Source organism: Crocuta crocuta, unplaced genomic scaffold, assembly GCF_008692635.1.
Source record: "Crocuta crocuta isolate KB4526 unplaced genomic scaffold, BGI_CrCroc_1.0 scaffold6, whole genome shotgun sequence".
Classification (NCBI taxonomy): domain Eukaryota; kingdom Metazoa; phylum Chordata; class Mammalia; order Carnivora; family Hyaenidae; genus Crocuta; species Crocuta crocuta.
This window is the reverse complement of record NW_027531917.1, coordinates 7,052,994-7,076,190: the sequence shown is the minus strand read 5'-3', so window position 1 is coordinate 7,076,190 and position 23,197 is coordinate 7,052,994. Positions and strand designations below refer to the sequence as shown.

Genomic DNA, 23,197 nt, shown 5'->3' with positions numbered 1-23,197 from the left:
TTTATCTTTCAGGTATGTTTTCTACAAAGTACAAGAACATCTATGCCCAGGTGATTGGAATATTTCTTTTAGAGTTTTTTAAAGTAAATAATTAGTTCCATAATTAAGAAGAAAATTTTTAATATTTACCTGAGACATCAACTTTAATCTCTCTGATCTTGCCTGAATAGAGATGTATTTTATAAACTGTGGTATTATGAAATAACTTGTTTTTTTTCTTTTCAATTTTTCTACTTAGTTTGAATAAATGATAATGTTTACTTTTGGAAAAATTAGTTATGGGCAATTTATGGAAATAATTCAATAATATTATGTAACTTTAATAATTTACCATAGTCTAGAAGAAATTTTACATGATTATGATGAAATTATTATTCAACATGGTATTATTGAGTGTTCATTCTTAGTGGAAAACAGACAAAATTCCACAATAAAAAATTTGGCTTTTTCAGATATACATTCTCTATGTGTATTAACAGGTTGTATATGTAATCTTGTTCTTTTTTCATTGTAAAATTAAAATAATATATTTCATCATCATGATGTAACAAGAATTTAAAAAGAATGGTTTATTGATCAATACATGATAAATTACAATCAATAATTTTCTTAATGTTACAAAAGTCATGTTTTGCTCTCTTATATATGGATTTCTAAAATGCTACTGTGTGATTATCTTCATTTGTATATGCAGGTGTATGTAGCTGTTATCACAAGAACAAATGTCAAACATTTTAAAATTATTCTTTTCTTGATTTTTATTTTTCCTAAAGATGAGAATATGTTCATGTAAGCACAATTAAAGCAGAGATTAAAATATCTCCTTAAAGATAAACTATCTTTGTTAAATTACTACTGCTTATTAAAATAATTTGACATATTTTTGGAGACTTGATATTATACATAAGTTATCATGAAGAATGTGTGGATTACTATGAAGACTGAATATACTAATGAAGAGATAGATTGCAATAACCTACATATATAAATTTGGCATTAAGAATTTGGAAAATTTGCTTATAGTACTTAAAATTTGGTATACTTATCAGATAATCCAACCAAGCATAGCAATAAAATAGGCAGAACACGAATTTGGGACTATTGACCTCAAATATAGTGAGGAGGGCTGTTTCTGTGAACATATTCTTTGATGTAGTATGTGCGTGTGTTGAGAGACTAAGTATACTGCAGTGGTAATTAGTCAGAGGAAGCAGTCAGAAAGTTGGAGTTCTAGCTATTTTTACTTAGAAATCAGTCCTACATCTAGCCAAGCAGAGGTTTTGAGATCTTGATCCTGGGCACATGTAACAAATTTTAAGAGATGATCGGTTGTGCCAGTGTATACACATTCTCTCTTCTTCAAAATGGTTTGTGATCAAACTGCTACATAGCAGAATGGAATATACAGAGTTCAAATATAGATGTATATTAAAAATATTATATACTTAAATTTAATAGAAATTTGCATACATATTTCTATGTGCTTATATAATGATATATAAACATATATACATATATATAAACATATATATATGTATATATACACATATAATTTTCACTCAAACAGCAATCAAAATGAGGTCTTAGACATTATTAGTATGTTTTCGTAGCCAAAACAACACAAGGAAAACTAGGGAGAAATACCAATCAAGTACATAAGTGGTTATGTTTACTATGTGTGTGTGTGCATGTGCACATATTTATTGCTGCTGATGTTATTTAGGTGGACTCCTGTTCCTTCTCTGTGACATGAGCCCCAATGCTTATACCTCTTAAGCTCTAAGCTTCCTTTGGCATCAGTGTGAGAGAAGGTGGCTAATAAGATATGTTGGTCTTAGGGTATAGGCTCCAGAAAAGCTCCCAACAGAGATCTTACTATGGTTGGCAGTGTAGGGGAGCAGAATTTGCCACCCAAAAATGTCTCCTTACCATAAGGATTATTTTAGATTGTTTTCTCTTTTTAAGAAATTACACACACAGGAGAAGCTCTGAAAATCAAGTAGAAGTTACCCATTTTTAAGAGAACATTTACATGTATGAGGCAAATCTATCTGTAAGGGCATCTCTCATTGTGCCAAGAATATGGGGATAACTCTAAATCTTTAGAAATTGATGAATGGTGAAGACAGCAACTTAAATCCGCACAACAAACTTACTTTTGTTTATTGTGCTTTTCTTGGTAATTTCTCACAAATGGCTCTCTACTCCCAACAACCTCTTGGGTATCTAGCCAAAAATGATATTGAAGGTGATAGCTTTGACAATTTCAGAGGTACTCGGTTTTTCTGGGTCTCTCTGATATATACATACTACTTAACTTTTGATTTTCTCCTGCTAATCTGCCTTATTTAAATTAATTATTAGATCAAAGAACCTAGAAGGGAAGAAAGGAGAAGCTTTCTGCCCAAGAAGTTGGTAACTATGAAGGGGCAAACTTCACTGGCTGGGTACTGCTCACTTCACAGCTGCTGGCCGCTGAAAGATTCTATGACCCCTGACAAAACCTACCAGAAGGTAAGAATTTTTACCGTCAGATCTTCTGGATCTCTGCCTTCAAGGTCTGATGGAATCAAGAGTGGTAAGAGTCTTTTCTTTGTCTAAAGTTAGATTAGCAGAGAAAATATTTGTGGAATTATTTCCTTGGGTATGTAGTGACTTTGGTAAAAGTTTGTTCTGAGTACTCATTTTCCATTGATCTTTTTCCTCCCAGAGATGGTTATTATTCCCTTTTGTTTCTGTCATCTTGTTCCATATCTTGAGAATTTGACCTCTCTGGCCTCTACCAGCTGGAGGGTGCCTGTAGTGGCACACATCTGGTGGACAGCCAAATAGGTTGCTGTTAACAACCTAGGCTTGCAATTGGCCACTTACTGTCTTCATGATTGTACCAGCTCTCAGGGAAGTTTGTCATAAGAGATCCTGGCCCATAAGGGACCTTTGTCATCTCAACTTTTGTTGTTTTGTTACTGCTAGAAAAGTCCAATATCTGACCAGTGTCAGATATTAGCGGATCTGTGACTGGAGGCGTCTCATCTCATGGGAAACCAGAGTCATTGTTTGCACTTCACCACTCTTACCACCTGTCACAATAAAGTATTTTTTTTTTAGACTATCTCTGGGAGTAAACTTTCTGTACCTTGTGAGGGCTGCCTCTTGCATCCATGGGTAAGACATAAAAAGTTGAATTGGTTTGCGTTACTTGTAAGACTAATAGATCCTACTCATCAATAGCCAGACAGTAGATACTCTTAATTTTCAAAAACTTCTAGATTGAAAAAAAAATGTTTCATAGAGTTCATTTCCTTAACAGTTGTCTGATTGGTGCCTATGGACAAACCCAAATTAAAAAGTATACAGAAAAGTATAATGATTAGCCTTAAGGACTTCTTTAACAAAATCAAAGGACAGAAATTAAACTCTATACCCAATATAAAATTCTCCCTTTCTTGAATTCCAAAGAATTAAATATGCCACCTTCTGGTACACATGCCTGATTTATAAAAACTGCAGTCCAGAAATTTGTAAATATATACAAAAATGGCAAAATCATACTAAGTTTGTTTAGTGTCCTGGCAACTTGACTTGATAACTCTCAGATTGGGAGGCTCCAAAATAAGGCCAAACAGAAGTGTTAATTGCAACATATTTGTGACTAGATATGTCCAAACAGAAAATGTAGGTTAAATTTCATTTTGGAGAGGGTCCCCCCCAAACCACTGCCAGCCCTCAGGGGAATTATAACCTAGAATTACAATGGCCATTATGAAAAATGTCCCAACTAGATAAGATTATTTTAAGAAGTAAATTAAAGACAAGTTCTTTCAAACCAAGCAGACAAAATGGAATACATATTTAATTGGTATGCAGATGCCTCCAAACATTTTCAAACTACTAAAATAGCTTTGTTGAAGGATTTGTTGTAAGATGCTAATTAAAAATTTAAAGTTATGAGAGTGAGAGGTATGCAAAACAAAGAGTATAAAATTGATGTAATTCCTAGTGCTCCCTTGTATCCTTTAGTTGAGGACTTATTCTTGTAATCCCTTGTCTGAATTTTCTTTCCACACTGAATAGACAATTAAACAGATACCTTTCAAAATTAAACCACCCAAGGCTACAGTCAGTTCTCTCAAGATATTGTTTGCTTCTTGGTCAAAGGCCAAAGTTAAAGGGCATAGTTAAAGAATTTCTTAAATTCAGGGAGATTTCTCAAAAGGTTTTGGAAATAGATTACCTCCTGAGATTAGTGGGTAGACAAAAAGGCAGAAAATAAAAGGAGAAACCACAGGACTCAATGAACTCTTGACCATGGCTGATATTCAGAGCCTGATAGGAATTTGTTTAAGGCTTCTCTCCTAAGCTAAATGTGCACAAAGGGTAAGAAGCTGATGGGTGTGACAGTCCTTTGATATTATTTAGGTGCCAACCCAACTTTTTGAAGAATTGAAAATAATTGTCCTTATTTTACAAATCTAGTCTTTACAAAACCAGAGGTGTGACTGCAGAAACAATTCAAAGTTTACCAATCCTTTTTACTAATCCCAAAATCTTTCCTATTTATCTCAAAAGGCTTATAAATATTGTTTTAGGAAACCAAAGTCCTTCTTGGAGGAACTTATTTTAACCTGTGCTTTTGAGATGTAAATGTTCTACAAACCTCAGAGAGGTAATTCTTACCACAGCGAAAACAAAAAAAGAGACTTTCATTTAAAATTTAGGTGAATAAAAAAGAATCATGTGTATTTTCTAAAAATATTAGAAAAAAATACTTAGCCATCCAAGCAGATAAACAATATATCCTGTCTAGCGAATTTTATATTAATTATACCTGTTTAATGGCTAGAATTTTAGGATTTCTCTTTGCATATATATGTTTATGTGTGCCTATTTATGTAAATTATAGACGTGTGATATTTATCTACACTTGGATGGTATTGCTAATTTAATTTGGATTAAAATTAAGTGGTTATTAAAATTCTGAAAAATAGAACAACTAAACCACTGTTTTTCAAGTTTACATCAACTGGCATTATCATCGGTAAATAATACCTAGTTGAAGAATGTCATTGTAGTTAAAATAGATCTTCAGAGTTATCTTCCTTAAATATAACAAACAACTTCCTGGTTTACTAATCAAATTCATGTTTTCTTTGTTACAGAAATTGTCAGCAGGAAAATAGCTTGGGATGATAGTTGGTTTTATCTAATGTTTCATGAAGTTTTCATGACTAATCTAAACATAGTTATTAAAAACAAGTGAGTTAAATAGGTACACATAAGATACAAATTTATAAACGATTTTTCAGCAATATTTATGTCCACTTAAATAGTTTCCCCAAACCTTTTCGGTAATGTAAAACCTCAGAGTTTTACTAAGTTAAATTAGATAATGAGTAGTCATTAAGTAGCTAGATCATTTCCAAGTAACATAAAAACTGGAATATTAAATACTGGAATATGAAATACTGAGCATGGGTGTATCTACTTTTAGCTTTTCATTACAGAGAGACTTAAAAGGTATTTGGATATGTTAGTGCTACATTGGAAAATTAAAAAATGCATGTTTCTAGAAATAACACAATGTATTGATAAATTTGCTAATTTAGAAATTGCTGGTTTAACCTTTCACAATTGCTTATTTCTTAGTTTTCACTAAAAATTAAGGTTTCTAAGAGTTAAGAATTCTAGGGGCGCCTAGGTATCTCAGTCGGTTAAGTGTCCAACTTCAGCTAAGGTCATGATCTCACAGTTTGTGGGTTCAAGTCCTGTGCTAGGCTCTTTGCTGACAGCTCAGTGCCTGGAGCCTGCTTCAGACTCTGTGTTTCCCTCTCNAAAAAAAAAATGTTAAGAATTCTATTTTAAAATTTTTCTTTTATAATTTTTATTAAAATATAATTAAAATACATTATATTGGTCTCAGATGAACAATATAATGATTCAACAATTTAGTCCTCTTCATTTCATCCCCTTTACCTCTCCTCTGGCAACCAGTTTATTCTCTGTATTTAAGAGTCTTTTATTTTTTAGATTCCATATATGAGTGAAATCTTATGGTATTTGCCTTTTCTATGAATTCCAATAAATGCAAGTGATATTACTAGAAATAATAAGGGAAACAACACTGTGGGCAAGGAAAAAACCTTTTTTTAATTTAAAAAAAATATAGGCTGGAGATGAAAATGTAGGAAAATCCTGAACTCACCTCTTCCACAGACACACTGATTCTATAACTATATATACAGTGGTTGCTCCTGAAAAAATTGGGGCCTGATGAAACAGCTAAAGGGTAGATAGACCACATAGAAAATGGCAGGGGAGAGTGAGACATGGTAACAATGGAAATCCCACCCACAATACTGCAAAATGCATTAGGGAGAGATAGCACTAAGAGAATGATGCACATATCTCCCCACACTGGGGCACAGAAAAAAAAAGCCACGGTTTAAAAGGCAACTAAACTATAAGTGAAGGAAACTCATTTACTAAGCCTAGAGCATCTGCCAAACGATGGTAGAATGACTAGAAATCTTTCCACAGTCAGAGATGCTAGGAAGTGCCAACTTTATGTTCCTCCTCCACTTTGATAGTACAGACTTGAGTAGAGTCCAGGCACCCCCAGGCACCCCCAGGCCCCTAGCCAACCCCAGCTCAAGGGAGCCCACTAGGGCAGCCACAGCACAGTCCAATGGCCTGTTCACTACAGTTCCAGCTGTCTTGCCAAGGCAGCAGCTCAAAGCACCCTGGGATACCTTTGGCCTTCACCTACTTTAGCTCCAAGTTTGTCAACAGTGTACCCCTTGTGCATAGACCCCCAGGACTCCTCTGGCCCACACCCACTTCTGCTCCAACCATCATGCCAGTGAGCCCCCTGCACAGAAAGCCCTAAATTATGTACACTTAAGCTTCAACCTACCAAGGTAGCCCTGGCATGGAAACCACAGCCTGTGTTCATTACAGTTCCAGCCAACTTGCGAAACCTGCCAGGTTCATGTAAGCTACACAGGGAATATTCCTACACAAGGCCACCACTTCAAGATTGGGATAGGTAGAAATTCAATCAAAAACAGAGGACTATGCACCAAACAACAAAGAACAAGACAAAATAGACTTAAGCACTCTACCTGATAAAGAATTCAAACTAATGGTCATAAAGATGCTTACCAGGCTTGGGAGAAGAGTAGATGAACTTACTAAGAACATTGACAAAGAGAGAAAATGTAAAAAAAAAGAGTTGAAAACATATCTGAAATTAAAAATACACTAGAAGGAATCTGCAGCAGATTAGAAGATACAGAAAAAGTGGATCAATCTGGAAGACAGGGTAATAGAAAGCATCCAAGCTAAACAGCACAAAGAAATAGAATTTTAAAAGTAAGATTATGTTAAGGGACCTCTAGGATACTCACACATACTAATATTTGCATTATTAGGGTCCCAGAAGGATAAGAGAGAATAAAGGGGAAGAAGAATTCACTAACCTGAGAAAGGAAATAGACATCCATGTCTCGGAAGTGCAGACTGCCACAAGCAAAATGAACCCAGGGAGGTCCACACCACAACACATAATAATTAAAACAGCAAAAACTAAACATAAAGGGAGAATCTCAGAAATCGGAAAATAAAAGTTACTAATTACTTAACAAGGAATACCCCATAAAGCTATCAGCTTATTTTTTAGCAGAACCTTTGCAGACCAAGACCTTACTGGGCCTTTTCCCAGTAAAATAAAGAATTTCCCAGTAAAATAAAAGTTAAAGGAGTCTCCACGACTACACTGGCCTTACAGAAAATGTTAAAGGATTTTCTTTAATTAGAAAAGAAAGTAATGTAATTAGAAGAAAGAAGATTTTATAAGAAAAATATTTGGCTTATTAAAGGGACATACAGTAAGTGTAGTAGATCAATAACGTATAAAAGTAGTATGAAGGTTAAAGGCAAAAGTAACAAAATCAAATATATCTAAAAGATTAGTCAAGGGATTCACATCATATATATGATATATATATTTCTGACATCATATATATAAAGCATGACATCATAGAGGCACCTGGGTGGCTCAGTTGGTTAATCGGCAGACTCTTGATTTCAGCTCAGGTCATGATCTCACAATTCATGAGATCAAGCCCCACCTCAGGCTCTACAATGGATGTGGAGCCTGCTAGGGATACTCTCTCTCTCTCCCTCTCTCTGCCTCTCCCCAGATTGCTCACATCCTCTCTCTCTCAAAAAAACAATATGACATCATATACATAAAATGGATGAGAGTGTAAAAATACAGTGCTTTTAGAATGTATACAAACTCAGGCAACCATCATTATAACATTCACTGCTATATATATAGGATGATATATAGGAAACTCATGGTAACTACAAACCAAAAACCTATAATAGAGACACCAAAAAAATAGAAAGAGACAGGAATCTAAGCATAACACTAAAAGTCATAAATCACAAGGGTACAGAGCAAGAGAAGAAAAAAGGAACAGAGGAGAATGTGAAAACCAGCAGAAAACAGTCAACAATGACATACCTATCAATAACTACTTTAAATGTAAGTGGTATTAATGCGCAATCAAAAAATCGAATGACTAAACAGAAAACAATTCCAATCTATAAGTTGTCTACAAGGAGACTGACTTCTGACCTAAAGACACACACAGACTAAAAGTGAAAGGACAGAGAAACAACTAACAAAACTAAAAGGCAGTCTACAGAATGGGAGAAGATATTTGCAAGCGACATATCTGATAAAGGATTAGTGTACAAAATCTATAAAGAATTTATCAGATTCAAGACACAAATTTCAAATAACCCAGTGAAGAAATGGGCAAAAGACATGAATAGGCACTTTTCCAAAGAAGACATCCAGATGGTTAATGGACACATGAAAAGATGCTCTATATCCCTTTTCAGGGAAATACAAATACGAAACAGGTATTGGCAAGAATGACAAAAAAGGGGGACACTCTTGTACTATTGGTAGGAATACAAACTGGTACAGCCACTCTGGAGAATAATATGGAGGTTCCTCAAGAAACAAAAAGTAGAACTACCTTACAGTCTGGCAATTGCACTACTAGATATTTACCCAAAGAATACAAAAATGCTGATTTGAAGGGGTACATGCACTCCAATGTTTATAGTGGCATAATCAACAATAATCAAACTATGGAGCGTGCCTAAATCTCCGCTGACTGATGAATGAACAAAGAAGAGGTGAAATAGAATATTACTCAACCATTAAAAAAATGAAGTCTTGTCATTTGCAATGATGTGGCTACAGCTAGAATGAATTATGCTAAGTGAGATAAGTCAATCAGAGAAAGACAAATACCATATGATTTCACTCATCTCTGGAATTTAAGAAACAAAACAGGTGAACATATGTGGAGTGGAGGAGAGAATAGAGGGAAACTGATAGAGGACAAACTATGGGTTAATGGAGACAGGTGGGTGGGAAATGGGTATTAAGGAGAGCACTTCTGATGAGCGCTGGGTTTTGTATGTAAGTAATGAACCACTGAATTCTACTCCTGGAATCTATATTATACTGTATGTTAACTAACTAAAAATTTTTTTTAAAAAGTGAAAGGACAAAAAATATTACATCCAAATGGCAATTAGAAAAATAAAAGGCCTAAGTAGTAATACTTATATCAAACAGACTTTAAAACAAAAACTGTCACACAAGACAAAGATCATCATATAGCAATGAAAGTATCAGACAAATAAGAGAATAATTGTATCTATATACCTAATATAAGAGCAACTAAATATATAAAGCAAATATTAACAGATAAAGGAAAATATGATAGTATATAAAAATATTAGGGGAATTTACACCTCACTTAACACCAATGAATACATCAAAACACAGAAAATCAATTGACACCTATTCAGAACTTTCCATCCGCAAACAGGAGAATACACATTCTTTTCAAATGCACACAAAATATTCTCCAAGATAGATCATATGTTAGAGCACAAAATAAGGCTCAATAAATTTAATAACATTAAAATTATAGCAAGCAGCTTTGCTGACCATATCAGAATGAAACTAGAAATAATTGCAAGAAGGAAACTGACAAAATCATAAACATAAGGAGGCTAAACAACATGCATCTACACAACCGATGGGTCAATGAAGAAATCAAAGAGGAAATAATACCTTGAGACAAATGATAATAAAAACGTATGGTCCAAATTATTTGGGATATACCAAAAGGATTTTTTAAAGTTTATTTATTTTGAGAGAGGCAGCGAGAGAGAGGAGAGGGAGAATCCCAAGCAGGCTCTGCACATTCAATGTGCAGACCCCAATGTGGGGCTAAAACCCAAGAAACCAGAGATCATGACCTGAGCCAAAATCAAATACCCATCCAGGGATGCCTCTGCTGGGTATTTATCCAAAGAAAATGAAAACACTAATTTGAAAAGATATGTTTATTGCAGCATTATTTCCAGTAGCCAAGATATGGAAACAATTTAAGTATATATTTATACATGAATGGATAAAGAAATGGCATATATGTGTGTGTATGTACATGTACATACACAATGAAATATTACTAAACCATAAAAAGTGAAATCTTGCCATTCACGACATGGATCAATCTAGGCAGTGTTATGCTAATTAAAATAAGTCAGAGGAAGACAAATATCATATAATTTCCCTTATATTTGGAAGCCAAAAAAAAGAAAATGAGAATAAACAAGCAAATTTTAAAAAGACTTGGAGCATCTGGTTGGCTTAGCCGGTTAAGTGTCTGACTTCGTCTCAGGTCATGATCTTGTGGTTTGTGAATTCAAGTCCTACATCAGGCTCTGTGCTAACAGCTCAGAGCCTGGAGCCTAGAGCTTGCTTCGGATTCTGTGTCTCTCTGCCCCTCCTTGACTCACACTCTGTCTCTCTCTCTCTCAAAAATAAATATTAAAACAAATAAAAAGACTTATATAGAGAATAAACAGGTGAGTGCCAGAGGGAAATTTGTGAAGAAATAGACAAAATAGGTGAAGGAAATTAAGAGGTAACTTCCAGATTTAAAATAAATACGTAAAAATAAATAAGTAAATAACTGAAAATAAGTCAGAGGGGTGAAAAGTATAGCAGAGGAATGTAGTCAATAATATTGTAGTAACATTATGGGGACAGATAGATGTTAATTACACTTACCATGGTGAGCATTGCCTAATGTACAGAATTGTCAAATCACTATGTTGGACACCTAAAAGTAATATAAAATTGTAGATCAGCTAGCTATACTTTAATTTAAAGACCTTAAAAAATGTATGAGTATGGATATGTGTTTTTGTTAAGGAAAAAACCAAGTAATTGTGTCTTGATTGTTTTAGAATGGAAAAAAAGAGAGCGAGGAGAGAGAATTTTACTTTGTGTAATCAAACAGGTTCAAACTGAATTGATATTAAAATGTATTAAAATAAAGTTTATTATTAGTCTTGTGCTATGTAAAGGTAAAAGTTAATTTTCTTTCATTTGCTAGAAGGACAAATCTTTCTTGTGACAGTTGCCTGCTCCTAAAAACCAAAAATTCTGTGTATTATCATAATGCTTTGCTTCATGTTATCTGTATCATCAGATCATCGATTACTTAGGTAAATCTATTCCTCTCAATATTAAAATAGCTAAGTTTTGCTCAGAACTATATAACCTTCTATATTTGCCTTTAAAGTCTTTAATTGTTAGTTTGGTTAAAAAGATAAATAACCATTGTTTCACAATGACCTGTGCTCCTATTTAGTCAAATGTCCAAAATCTTTCGATATCTTTGAGAAGCTTCCCAAAACGAAATGTATTAAATGAAGTTTTTTTTAAGTTTATTTTGAGAGAAAAAGTGTATGAATGCATTTGACAGCAGAAAGAGAGAAAGAGACAGAGAGAGTCCCAAGCAGGCTCTGTGCTATTAGCTCAGAGCCCAAAGTAGGGATGTATCCCAAACCATGAGATTATGACCTGAGCCAAAATCAAGTCAGGTGCTCAACTGACTAAGCTACCCAGGCACCCCTATATGAAGTCTTTTTGACTTGAAAGATACTGTAGGAAATTATGGAAAAGTATTGTCAAATAAGCGGTGATTAACCATCATATATTTACCCATAGAATATAACCTAAGTTATTAATACGTGCCATAACTATATAACTATGTACTATAATCATATAATCAACATATAACACATAGCTATTATGTGTTCTAGATATTGTAATAAATTCCTAAAGTTCTGCTATGCCCTGGCTGATGTTATCAGTCATAATTCTAGTTGTCTTAAAATGTATGATACAGAAATAACCAATATCTTTGTCAGTTGCATTGTAACAAACTTGCTTTGCATCTGATCTTTAAATCTTTGTCATTTACAGGCAGTTATTGTTTCATCTGATGGTGAAAAGGTGTTTACAACAAGTCCTTCATATACAAGGAGACTCATGTAAGTACTCTAGACTATAGGTTTCTGATAAGTTTCAGATCATAAAACTAAAGGAAAAACTTTCAGAACTAACAGAAAAACTGGACTCAAGCCAAACAAAATCGGTAGCATGGGACTAAATGAGCTAATGAGGATGATTATAGTATTTGAGATTTTTTGTTTTGCCAGATTTAGGGAAACATTTTCTGTTAAGTTATGACTTACAGCAATTTGATAAAAATATGCCTCTGTGTGGGGCACCTGGGTGGCTCAGTTGGTTAAGCATCCATCTTTGGCTCAGGTCATGGTCTCACAGTTCATGGGTTCAGGCCCCACGTCGGGCTCTGTGCTGACAGCTAGCGCAGAGTCTGGAGCCTGTTTCAGAGTCTGTGACTCCCTCTCTCTCTGACCCTCCCATACTCATGCTGTCTCTCTCTCAGAAATAAATATAACATTAAAAAAATTTTTAATTAAAAAAATATACCTCTGTGAACAAATTGAAACATTTGTGTTTTCCACCCCACCCCATTCCTTTAGAATACATAAACTTTCAGTGAGTTCTTGTAATTTCATAGCAATATATTTATTTGCATATGTTCAATAAGAATCTTTTTTCTTGTTTATAATCTTGTTTTTCTTGAATACAGTCAGAAACACTGGTTGTGTTACAGAAGCTTTGACTGGAATGTCTTACTTGAGAGATTTACGTAAGGAACTATGCTTAATGTTACAAAGTCACTAAAGCCCGTTGGGAAAACAGACAGGTACCTTGCCTATAGGCTTTCCAACAGCCTTGCTAGATGAGTGAGGACAGTCATTTCCTGGGGGGCGCAGGAACTTCAGGATATTCTGGGAGCCTCAAGAAGAGAGGAATTCACCCACATGTAATGGTATCACAGGCAAGTCTGATGTGTGGCTTCTTGTCCTTGAGAGGTTTTTAGAAGTTCAATCTGAGCCTCCTTATAGAACGATTTTGAAAGCAGATTTTAAAAGAGCTTATATAATTGATTGCTATTCTTGCTGAGGTTATGTAAATAAGTTTATTAAAACTAGACTTATTCTACAAACAAATCAGCCTTAATTTGACTATCTTTGATGAAAACAAGAGTGATTTTACAAGGAAAAATTATGTTTTGGTAACACGCCTTTGTCAATATTTAATTCAGATCTGATTGTCTTTGCGGGTTTGTTGTTTGCCTATAAACTGGATCGAATACTGAATTTTTCTGGTTTCCTCAAGTATCTGGCTATGATACTTCAAAGTAACATTTCAATTCTCTCCCATTCTGTTGACGTGGAATCCTTGAGAACTAAAATTGCCCCTTTTCCCCATCACCCTGCAAACTGAAGCTAGTGGACTATATAACCTTCAGAGAAATCACCACCATAGCTCATGTTTAGACAAATCATGTCTGTTGCTGTGTGAGCCACTCAAAGTTTACCTCAATACCTACCTGATGAGATTCTCAGAGAAATTCAGACTGCAAAGGATACTTTAACTGCTGCATCTAGAAATCTCTCAACTGGCTGCCCTCAAGATTCAGAATGTATTTATAGTAAAACCTTGGTTTGCGACCATAATTCATTCTGGAAAGACGCTTGTAATACAAAGTACTTGTATATCAAAGCGAATTTCAAGTGCCATTGGCTCAGTTGTCATCATGTGACGTTCGGTGTCTTGTAATACTTGTACTGCAACAGTGTTCCTTTGTCAAGTTAAAATTTATTAGAAATATTTGCTCATCATGTGGAAAATTCCCAGAACAAATTACTCAAAACCCAAAATTTTACTGTGTATTATATTCCAATTATTAANATACCTTTGGGAGCCCACCTGAAAGACCTGCACCTTGAAATAAAACACAGCTCTTTAAAATGGCCTATTCTCAGGTCTGAGAGACAGACTCAGTGAGCTTCTGGATTGTGAAACTTCTAACTTTTCAAAGCAAGACTGTAGGGGAACAAAATTTGCTGTCCAAAATATATCTCTCTTTTTAAAAAAGTTTATTTTGATAGAGAGAGAGAGAGAGAGAGAGAATCTCAAGTAGGCTCCACGCTGCCAGAACCCACAAACCTTGAGATTATGACCTGTACCGAAAGAGTCATGAAAGAGTCTGATGCTTAACTGATGAGCCACCCAGGCACCCCTAAAATATGTCTCTTTTGCATAAGGATTATTTTATGCTGATTGTTTTTAAAAACTGCAAACACAGGAGAAAATCTGAAAGCTCTGGAAATCAAATAGAAGTTACCCTTTTGTAAAAGACATTTACATGTTTGAGGCAAATCTACATTTGTAAGGGTGTCTTCCTCACTGTACCAGAAAGATGGGAAAGACTCTAAATCTCTAGAAACTCTTACAGAGAAGACAATTTAAATCTGCATAACATCTTTACCCTTGTTTACTGTTCTTTCCTCCTAACACCCCATGACTGACTCCCCACCCCAAACATCTTCTCTTGTCTATAGCTGGAAATGGTATATAAGGTGATAGCTTTGGGTATTTTGTAGTTACCTCATTTTCTGGGTCTCTCCCATGTATATATGTTTCTAAACTTTTATTTTCTCATGCTAATCTGCCTTGTATCAATTTCATTATTAGATCATCCAAAGAACCTAGAATGGAAGAATGGAAAATTTGTTGTCCCTATGCAGATATACAAGTTACACCTCCCTTTTTGCTACTTACTTATGCAACCTAGAACTGATTTATGCAATCCAGACCTGACAGGAGAAGCAAGAGCCTCTTAGAGCCACAAGTGAAAAGGCAAGAGAATAAAAAGACATCAGCATTGTCAGCTTAAGCTATGTAGCTTCTGTAAGCAACTTTATTTGTAAAGATGCTTGTAAATAAAAATACAAAAGTTGCAAAGAAAGTCTAAAAATATATTCATTCATTTTTCTTCAAAGTTTATTTATTGTAGCAATCTCTACACCCAATATGGGGCTCAAACTCACAACCTCGAGATCAAGAGCTGCATACTCTACTTACTGAGCCAGCCAGTAAGTAGTATTAGTATATATTGGAATATATTCTAACAGGAAAAATATGGAAAGAATATCACTGGGAAAAATAGATGCTCAATACCAACACTAAGCAAAAATTCAAATAAAAGAGAAACTACTCCTAATATAGTACAAAATAAGGGATAAAAAATTAGGGTAAAAGACTGCCTCTTGGGCATACATATTATAGATAAAGATTTAAACATTCTAATATTAAACAGTTTTATTCCAATGGGTCTTCTCTAAAGGCCCTGCCACATAACACCCGAAGATATAAGTGCAAATGAATTCACTTCCTACTGTGAACAACGGTTTAAAAAAAAAGGGGGGGGGGCAACCAGAAACACTAACTTCTAACCCCTCGTTTGGGAAATGGATAAATTTAGTTATTTAAATAATGGAATACTTAAAAAAAATTAGAATGAATATACTAGGTCTCCATGGAATAGGGAGGCTGAAAGGATTCCATTTTAGAAAAATCTTCATTTGTGCTGTTTTTCTACAAGGCCCCACTTCTGAATAAGCCAAAAAACTATAATCCCACTTCAAGCGGAAAACAAGAAAGTTAATCATTCTCTGAGTTTTGTCCTAGGTCCTAAACACCTGATAACATCTAAGAAGAACCAGATCCTAAACATGTTCCAGAACGTTAGCTTTGAACAACACTCTGCTGATGCTGGCATCAACACCCCCACTTTCAGTGATTTATGCAGTAACACCTATTGTTCACCTGACACTCACCTTTGCCTACCCTGGATCCCTGGAGGAACATGGACCCTAGACCTCTTTCCAGTATAAGTAAGTCCCTAACCCCACATGACAGGGAAACTCATTCTTCTCTCCTTTGAGTCTCCCAGACACTGGGTCTGCTATTCTCTGACACTCACTCATGCTATTAAATAAATGTTTTTGCTTTCTTTGGTTCATGTTTGATTTCTATCCTGCATGAAGCCAAGGACCATTGTGGATAGTCCTGAAGGACCCTCCTCCATATCCTCAGACCCAGCCTGCCTGCACCATCCATATGTCTAATATGGAACAAATGCAAAAAACAATATTGAGTTTAAAAAGTAAATTGCAAAATATCCCCTTTAAGGTAGTTTTTTTAAGATAGAGCAAGTGGGGGAGGGGCAGAGAGGGAGGGAGACAGGAGAACTGATGAAGCAGGCTCAAACTCACAAGCTGTGAGATCATGACCTGAGCTGAAATCAGACAACTGAGCCACCCAGGTGTCCCGCCTTTATGTTAGATTTTAAACACATGCACTCATGTACATTTATTTCTAATGTTTATGATATGTGTAAAGGTGTGTAAAAATGAAAATGCAAACATATATGTGCTTATAGACATGTTTACAGAAATAGTAAAAAAATAAATAAATAAAACATTGATGGGCTTAAGATATTCCAAACTCAGAATAGTATTTGTATCTCAGCAGGGAGAGATAGATGTTATACAATTTTGCAAATAGCTCAAGGCCTGTCTAGGTATATATTATTCTTTTTAAAATTTTTTTAATGTTTATGTTTGAGAGGGTGAGGGAATGTGAGTGGGGGAAGGGCAGAGAAAGGAGGAGACACAGAATCCGAAGCAGGCTCCAGGCTCTGATCTGTCAGCACAGAGCCAGACACAGGATGGAACTCATGAACAGTGAGATCATGACCTGAGCTGAAGTCAGACGTTCAACTGACTGAGCCACTCAGGCACCCCTATTATTCTTTAATATATGTTTTATGTTAAAAATGTTTTGCAAAATAAATATTTTACATAGAACCATTTAACATGTAGAGTGCTTTGGTCAGTTTAATGACAACTACAGGTATATAACCTTCCTGTTATGTTAAAGTTTCTATAGTTACACATACTCAATATTTTACATTTCGCATTAAAAAAAGCCAAGATCAGAGATTAACAAAAAGATGGTGAATAATAGAAATAGTCTACATGATAGACTATTTAAGAAGCAACTTAAATTTTCTTTTATCAGACAAGTTGATGTGAGCAGTATGATACTGTGACTTAAAAATGACCTTGAGTGATGTTTTAATATAATATGGCCAACTATCCACTGAGAAATTGTCCCTAGGGAAGCAATTCCCAGTTCAGAATACCAATGAATGATGCTTTGGCAGAAAAATTGCCAATCTTGGCATTTAAGTCTTTGGAAATTATGATATTGGCTAATGAAGTCTTAAGAGTATATAACATTCAGACAACTGTCAAATTGGTTCCAGGCCTTGAGGGATCTGAATGTTCATTAGCAGGAGGATCATATATTAACACATACCCTGTTATTCATTTCAGGACACTGAATTAGGTTGAGAAAAAGTAAGAAAAAAAGCTATTGAAGATACTGTGATGTTCAAGGTCATGTGAATGTGACCAGCCTATAGCTCCCTAAATCATTTTGCCAGACGCCTGGATGAGAAAATGGCTTACAGCTTTGCAAAATATAAATTTCTCTTCTAAAACGTCCATCCGCTTTAAGAAAATGGTATACTTTTAGAAACTTTTTAGAAAATAAAGATACTTAGACTTGTCCTATTATCTTTTCCTGTTTCTGGAAAAAAATAGAAAGTAATGGAAACTGTACTCTAAAATACCTTAAATAGATCAAGACACTCGTGTGCCTATTAGGATTTAAAATTAATGCATTCCTATTTACTGTGTCACTAACACTGGCAGGTTATAACAAATTGAATTTCTCTGTTTGGCACTCATAAGACACCAAATTCCTAAACAATCTATTTGAGATGAAAAAAGAAAATTTCAGTCTCAGAATTTATATATGCTACTACTTTCTATCTTAAATACCTTGCTTGTTTTTGTCATAGCAATGATCACAATTAGTAAATTATTTTTGCTTTATTATCATGTTATGATTTACATTTTTGTTTTCACTAACCTTTAGAAAGAATTCACTATTCAGAGGCCATGTATCATATATCTCCATTTTGCATTTGCATGCAATCCTTAGCATGATATCCAACAGTAATAAGCCATATTAAATATCTGAATTCAGAATGACTCTGAATGAATGAAACAGGATGGAAGTTGTTACTGTAATTAGTGGTCATGTGGCCACGCAAAAGAGAATACATAAGAGACAGTCTGGCAAAGAATCCAACAGGTAAAAAAAGAAAAAAAACAAAACACCAAAAAACTTGCAAATAACACCAATAGTAAGAAGCATGGTATATAAAAGTGTGTCCATTGTTGGCAGTTCTATAGGACCAGACTCCATTTAAAGGAGATTACTAGGCAATAATTTTTGAAATAAGAATAAAAAAGGAAACAAATTGATTGTAAAATTGGGGCATTGAAAACAATATCAAATGTGGTCCAAGAAAAGAATCAGGAATAAGTTCTTGGCCCTCTACCATAACATTGATAATAATAGCAACAACATTACTATCAGAATAAGTGATAAAGTTAATTATTAAATTTCATTTTGGCTCATTATTGCTCTTAGCAATTACTCTGGCCCCTGGCAGCTCATCTCTTTTTAGCTCAGCTGAGCTTCTGAAAGGTAGGTATACACATAAATGTGAAATAAATACTGAATATGTAATAACATATAGATCCACCAATACATTGAATAATATTGTTATGGAGAAATTAATATGTAAGTTGTTACAAAGAAAACCACAGGTTCCAAATGGTGTCACTTAGACCGAGTTCTCAAACTGAGGTTTAATACCTAATCTAACCTCCCCCAGAAATATCTTAACCAATCAGGAATTTTCCAAAAAGTGCCAAGGGGTTGGTTAAGTGGGCCCCTCCCCAGCTCCCAAAGAAAGGTGAAGTATTATGCATAATAGGACACTTTGCTTTCCCCCTAAGGGAAAGCCACCTTGCCTGAAACAATTCTTTTCTTTTGTTGATAGCTTTCTTGGCCCATCTTTCTTCTATAAAAACCTTTCATTATATACATCTCCCTGGAGCCTTCTACTTGCCGGACGGGATGCTGTCAATGCATGGATCATTTATTAAAGTCAATTAGATCTTTAAAATTTATGCCATTGAATTTTTGTTATTTAACTAATTTGGTGGTGGCAGTGATGGAATCTGAAGTGAACTTCCAGCAGCACTGAGAAATGAACAATGAGAAACAAGAGCATGGTGTTTGAGCAGGCAGGCAGTTAGACTTTAACAGGATGCCTGGAGACCAACAAAGAGGGAGTCAAGATCCATTATCAGGAAAGTTAACAACCTGCCTTGGCAGCTTTCCACAAATGAGGAGGCCACAAGAATCTACACCAACTCAGAGAGTCCCAAAACAAAGGTCAGAGTCTCTGACCAAGTAAGGAAAAAAAAAAGATGCGAAACCCTGCTCCCAAAGAAATTCCCTTCCCAGATAATAAATATTCCACCTAGTTAACAACTATTAATAAAACTCAAGCACAGCTCTCCCTTGAGGTCACCTGCTCTCACATCTTGAGAGTGTAGTCTCTCTAATAAGTTCTTCACTTGTGCTATTCAACCACTGTCTGATCTGTTGTTGAATTCTTTTCTTGCCACAAGACTAGATGTCCCTGGAGGCAGGCTGGGTGGAGGCCATAGCGCCAGTCAACTCAGCAACAAGGGTGGCCATGACCCTTTGAATTCACTGTATTTCTTGCCATTTCTGAGGGCTGTGGGTAAGCTCTTCTCAGTTGTGAGCTTTGCTCTTTTTGTGTGTGTTTGAGCCCCTGATCTAACTGGCTTTCCTTTGTAAGGCAGGTCAGCTTGAGCTGGCAGATGGTTATGCCTGAAGCCTGAGTAACCTGGCATGATTGCCTGGAAACCAAACGAGCTGCCAGTTCTGCCCTAAGCCTAGTTGAACTGGCAGTTTTGCCTCTAGCACAAGTGAACTAACAGAAGGGTCTGCCCAGAGTTAAGCCCCTAGCCTTTCAGACCACAATTCCTCAGGTGGAGGAAGATTTTGGAGAAGAATCAGTCTGGGAAGTGGTGGTGATTCACACAGTGGCTTTCCATGGCCAGGATATAGTACTACCAGTACATTAAGGTGCACATGGTTGTAGGTCTTGTGTTGTGTAGATAAAGGCTATTGCTAGTGGGATCTCAGAGGCCAGAAAGCCACAAAAATTGCTGGGCATGGTTTGAACACTGAAAGGCACTGTTCACCACTTCAGAGAACTCCCATAAGTTGTTCACAGAAGAGATTCGATTGATACTAGGTCACCTACCTAGATAACTCATGCAATAAGGTACACTATAAAACACACAATCCCCAAATTTATGGCATATCCTTTATAGGTATTAGTTCAGCCCTAAGAACTAATGGATTTCTTAAATTCTAAAGAGTCAAGTATACTGCCTTCTGGCACACCTGCTTATTTTATGTCTAAGAACTATAGCTCTAGAGGTTACAGATATCTAGCAAGATAAAAAAAATTACTAATAATAACCTAGAATTACAGTGGCTATTATGAGGAATGTTCCAATTAGACAAGATTGTTCATTTAAGAAGTGCTGTTGAAAGTAAAGATTCCCAAATTAAACAAATGGAATGGGTTGCCTATTTTAATTGGTATACAGAAAGTTCCCAAAGGCTTCAACATTCCAAAACAGCCTCATTGAAAGATTTGTTGCAAAAGACTAATGGGAAAATAAAAACACAAGAAGTACTTAAAACAAAAGACGACAGAACTGGTGTGATGCCTACTGCTCCCCTCTACTTTTCTTCACCTGAATTCTCACAGTCTACTAATTTTCTGTCTGAACTACTGAACTACCTTTCCACTTGGAAGAGACAACTAAATAGTTACCTCTTAATATAAAACTGCCTGAATTTGGAGGCAACCATCCTGAGGTCTCTTTTACTTTTTGGTAAGAGACTGAACGAAGGGCTATAGTTATAGAATTTCCTACATGAAGGGAGGAGCCCCAAAGGTTTTTTTTGTTTGTTTTGTTTTTTTTTAAGAATTTAAAATCCTCATGAAGGCCTATAACATTGGGCTGCCACATCTTAGCAACTTGTGCACATGGTGGTAGGATTTGGTGAAGTCCAAGAAATGGATGTGGGAACTAGAATGGCATAATCCTGAGAACAATCCTTGAGATCCTCAGTCTCTAGAATAGTTCTCCTACAGATCAGGGGAAAAGAAACAAAAACAAAACTTGCACAACAGCAGCTAATCTTTTAAAAGCCATTCCTAGAGTCTTTCCTGTCCACACTAATTGGTCTATTGTTTAAACATGAAAAAGAGGGTCGCCTGGGTGGGTCAATCGGTTAAGCATCTGACTGCCTCACAGGTCATGATCTCATGGTTTGGGGTTCGAGCCCTGTGTGGGGCTCTGTGGTGACAGCTAGCTCAGAGCCTGGAGCCAGTCTTCAGATTCTGTAACTCCCTCTCTCTCTGACCCTCCCCTGCTCACACTGTCTCTGTCTCTCTCTCAAAAATAAATAAAACATTAAAAAATTAAAAGAAATAAACATGCAAAAGAATGGAATATGAAAGATTTTTAAAGCCCATTTGGAGGAGTTCTTTCTGGGGTATTCCAGCTTCCACACAACAAAAGAGGTCATCTGGCATGCTCTAGCTTGTAGGCATAGCCCTACTTGTAAATGGGTTATCCACAGAGATTAGTGGGTTAATAAAAAAGGCAAAAAATAGGATGGGAGGGCAAGGCCTGACTGAGCTCATGGCTGTAGCTGAGCCTTATTAAAGGACCTTGGAGCAAGACTTTAAGCGAAACTCTGCCAAACTGTTGGCCTTACAGCTCCAACAGCTCCAAGACTAGAGACCTAAAATAACATCTGGGACCCCACATTTCTCTCTTCTAAGGGTCCACCTTCAAAATGATGACAAGAAGAGCAATGCTTAAGTCATAATGTACGAGCACTGGAAAAATGATTGTCCTCAAAGGACCTATGTAAATTCTTCAGTTAGAGCATCCCCAATTGGGAGACCCCAATGTGTGCCCCTCCCTGAGTTGAGAGGACTCCAAAGGAGTCTCTAGTAAGCTGTTCCAGGAATTCCCTTAAAGAGTCAAGAGGAAACTAAAATTTAGTAAAAAATCTTGCCAAAACTTAGTTGCTACCAGAGCTACACTTTCTATCTTAAACCTCATTCTTGTAGGAAAACAAATTCCTTGGAGTGAAAATAGTGTTTCCATAGTGGGGGTATCTGACTCTCTGAAACAAAATTAGGGCAAATTGAAGGCTGGTATTCAAAATATGAAAAAATATATATATATTTAGGTCTTCTCTCTTATGCTAAATGTACCCAGAGGAAAAGACGACATTGTAATAAGTGGATGGCCTATCACTTCTTTGGTTTTTAGGTAACAACCAAATTTTTTTGAAAAATTAAACACAGTTGTCCTTGTTTTACAATCAAGTCTTTACAAGAGAAAAAGTATGGATCCAAAAACAGTTCAGACCACCAATCCTTTTTTACCAATCCCCAAACTTCCCCTATTTATTTCAAAAGGCTTATTAGTGTAAAATTTCTGACCTTAAGGGAACAAAAGTCCTTACAGAAAGTGCTTGCGTTTTTTCCCTGTGACTTTCAAATGTAAATGTTTAGTGTTCTACCTGGTCTTTTCCAGGATCTGTTTATCAAATCCATCTCTTTAAAATGCAAATTGCAGGGATATACTTCTAAATAAATAAAACCAAGGGGAAAGGGCCATTTGAAACTTGCCAAGGATAAATACAAGACTTAAGTATCTTCTCTACAAATGTCAAAAGAATGTGTTATTCATCTAGATAAGTAACCTTAACTTATTACATCCACCAGCAAAACGAACTCAGACTCAA

At 35.7% G+C, this 23,197-nt stretch overlaps 1 protein-coding gene across 1 annotated transcript in view; it reads left to right on the top strand.

Annotated features, from left to right (window-relative positions):
* The window catches only part of LOC144240579 (uncharacterized), a 32,462-nt gene extending 17,222 nt beyond the window's left edge, over positions 1-15,240 (top strand). The window contains exons 3-6 of the mRNA XM_077774941.1: positions 13-50; positions 2,365-2,514; positions 12,377-12,444; positions 15,026-15,240. Coding sequence (XP_077631067.1) covers positions 15-50; positions 2,365-2,514; positions 12,377-12,444; positions 15,026-15,125 — 354 coding nt within the window. The 5' untranslated portion in view covers positions 13-14 and the 3' untranslated portion in view covers positions 15,126-15,240. The remainder of the gene's footprint in view (positions 1-12; positions 51-2,364; positions 2,515-12,376; positions 12,445-15,025) is intronic.
* Positions 15,241-23,197: the final 7,957 nt, after the last annotated feature.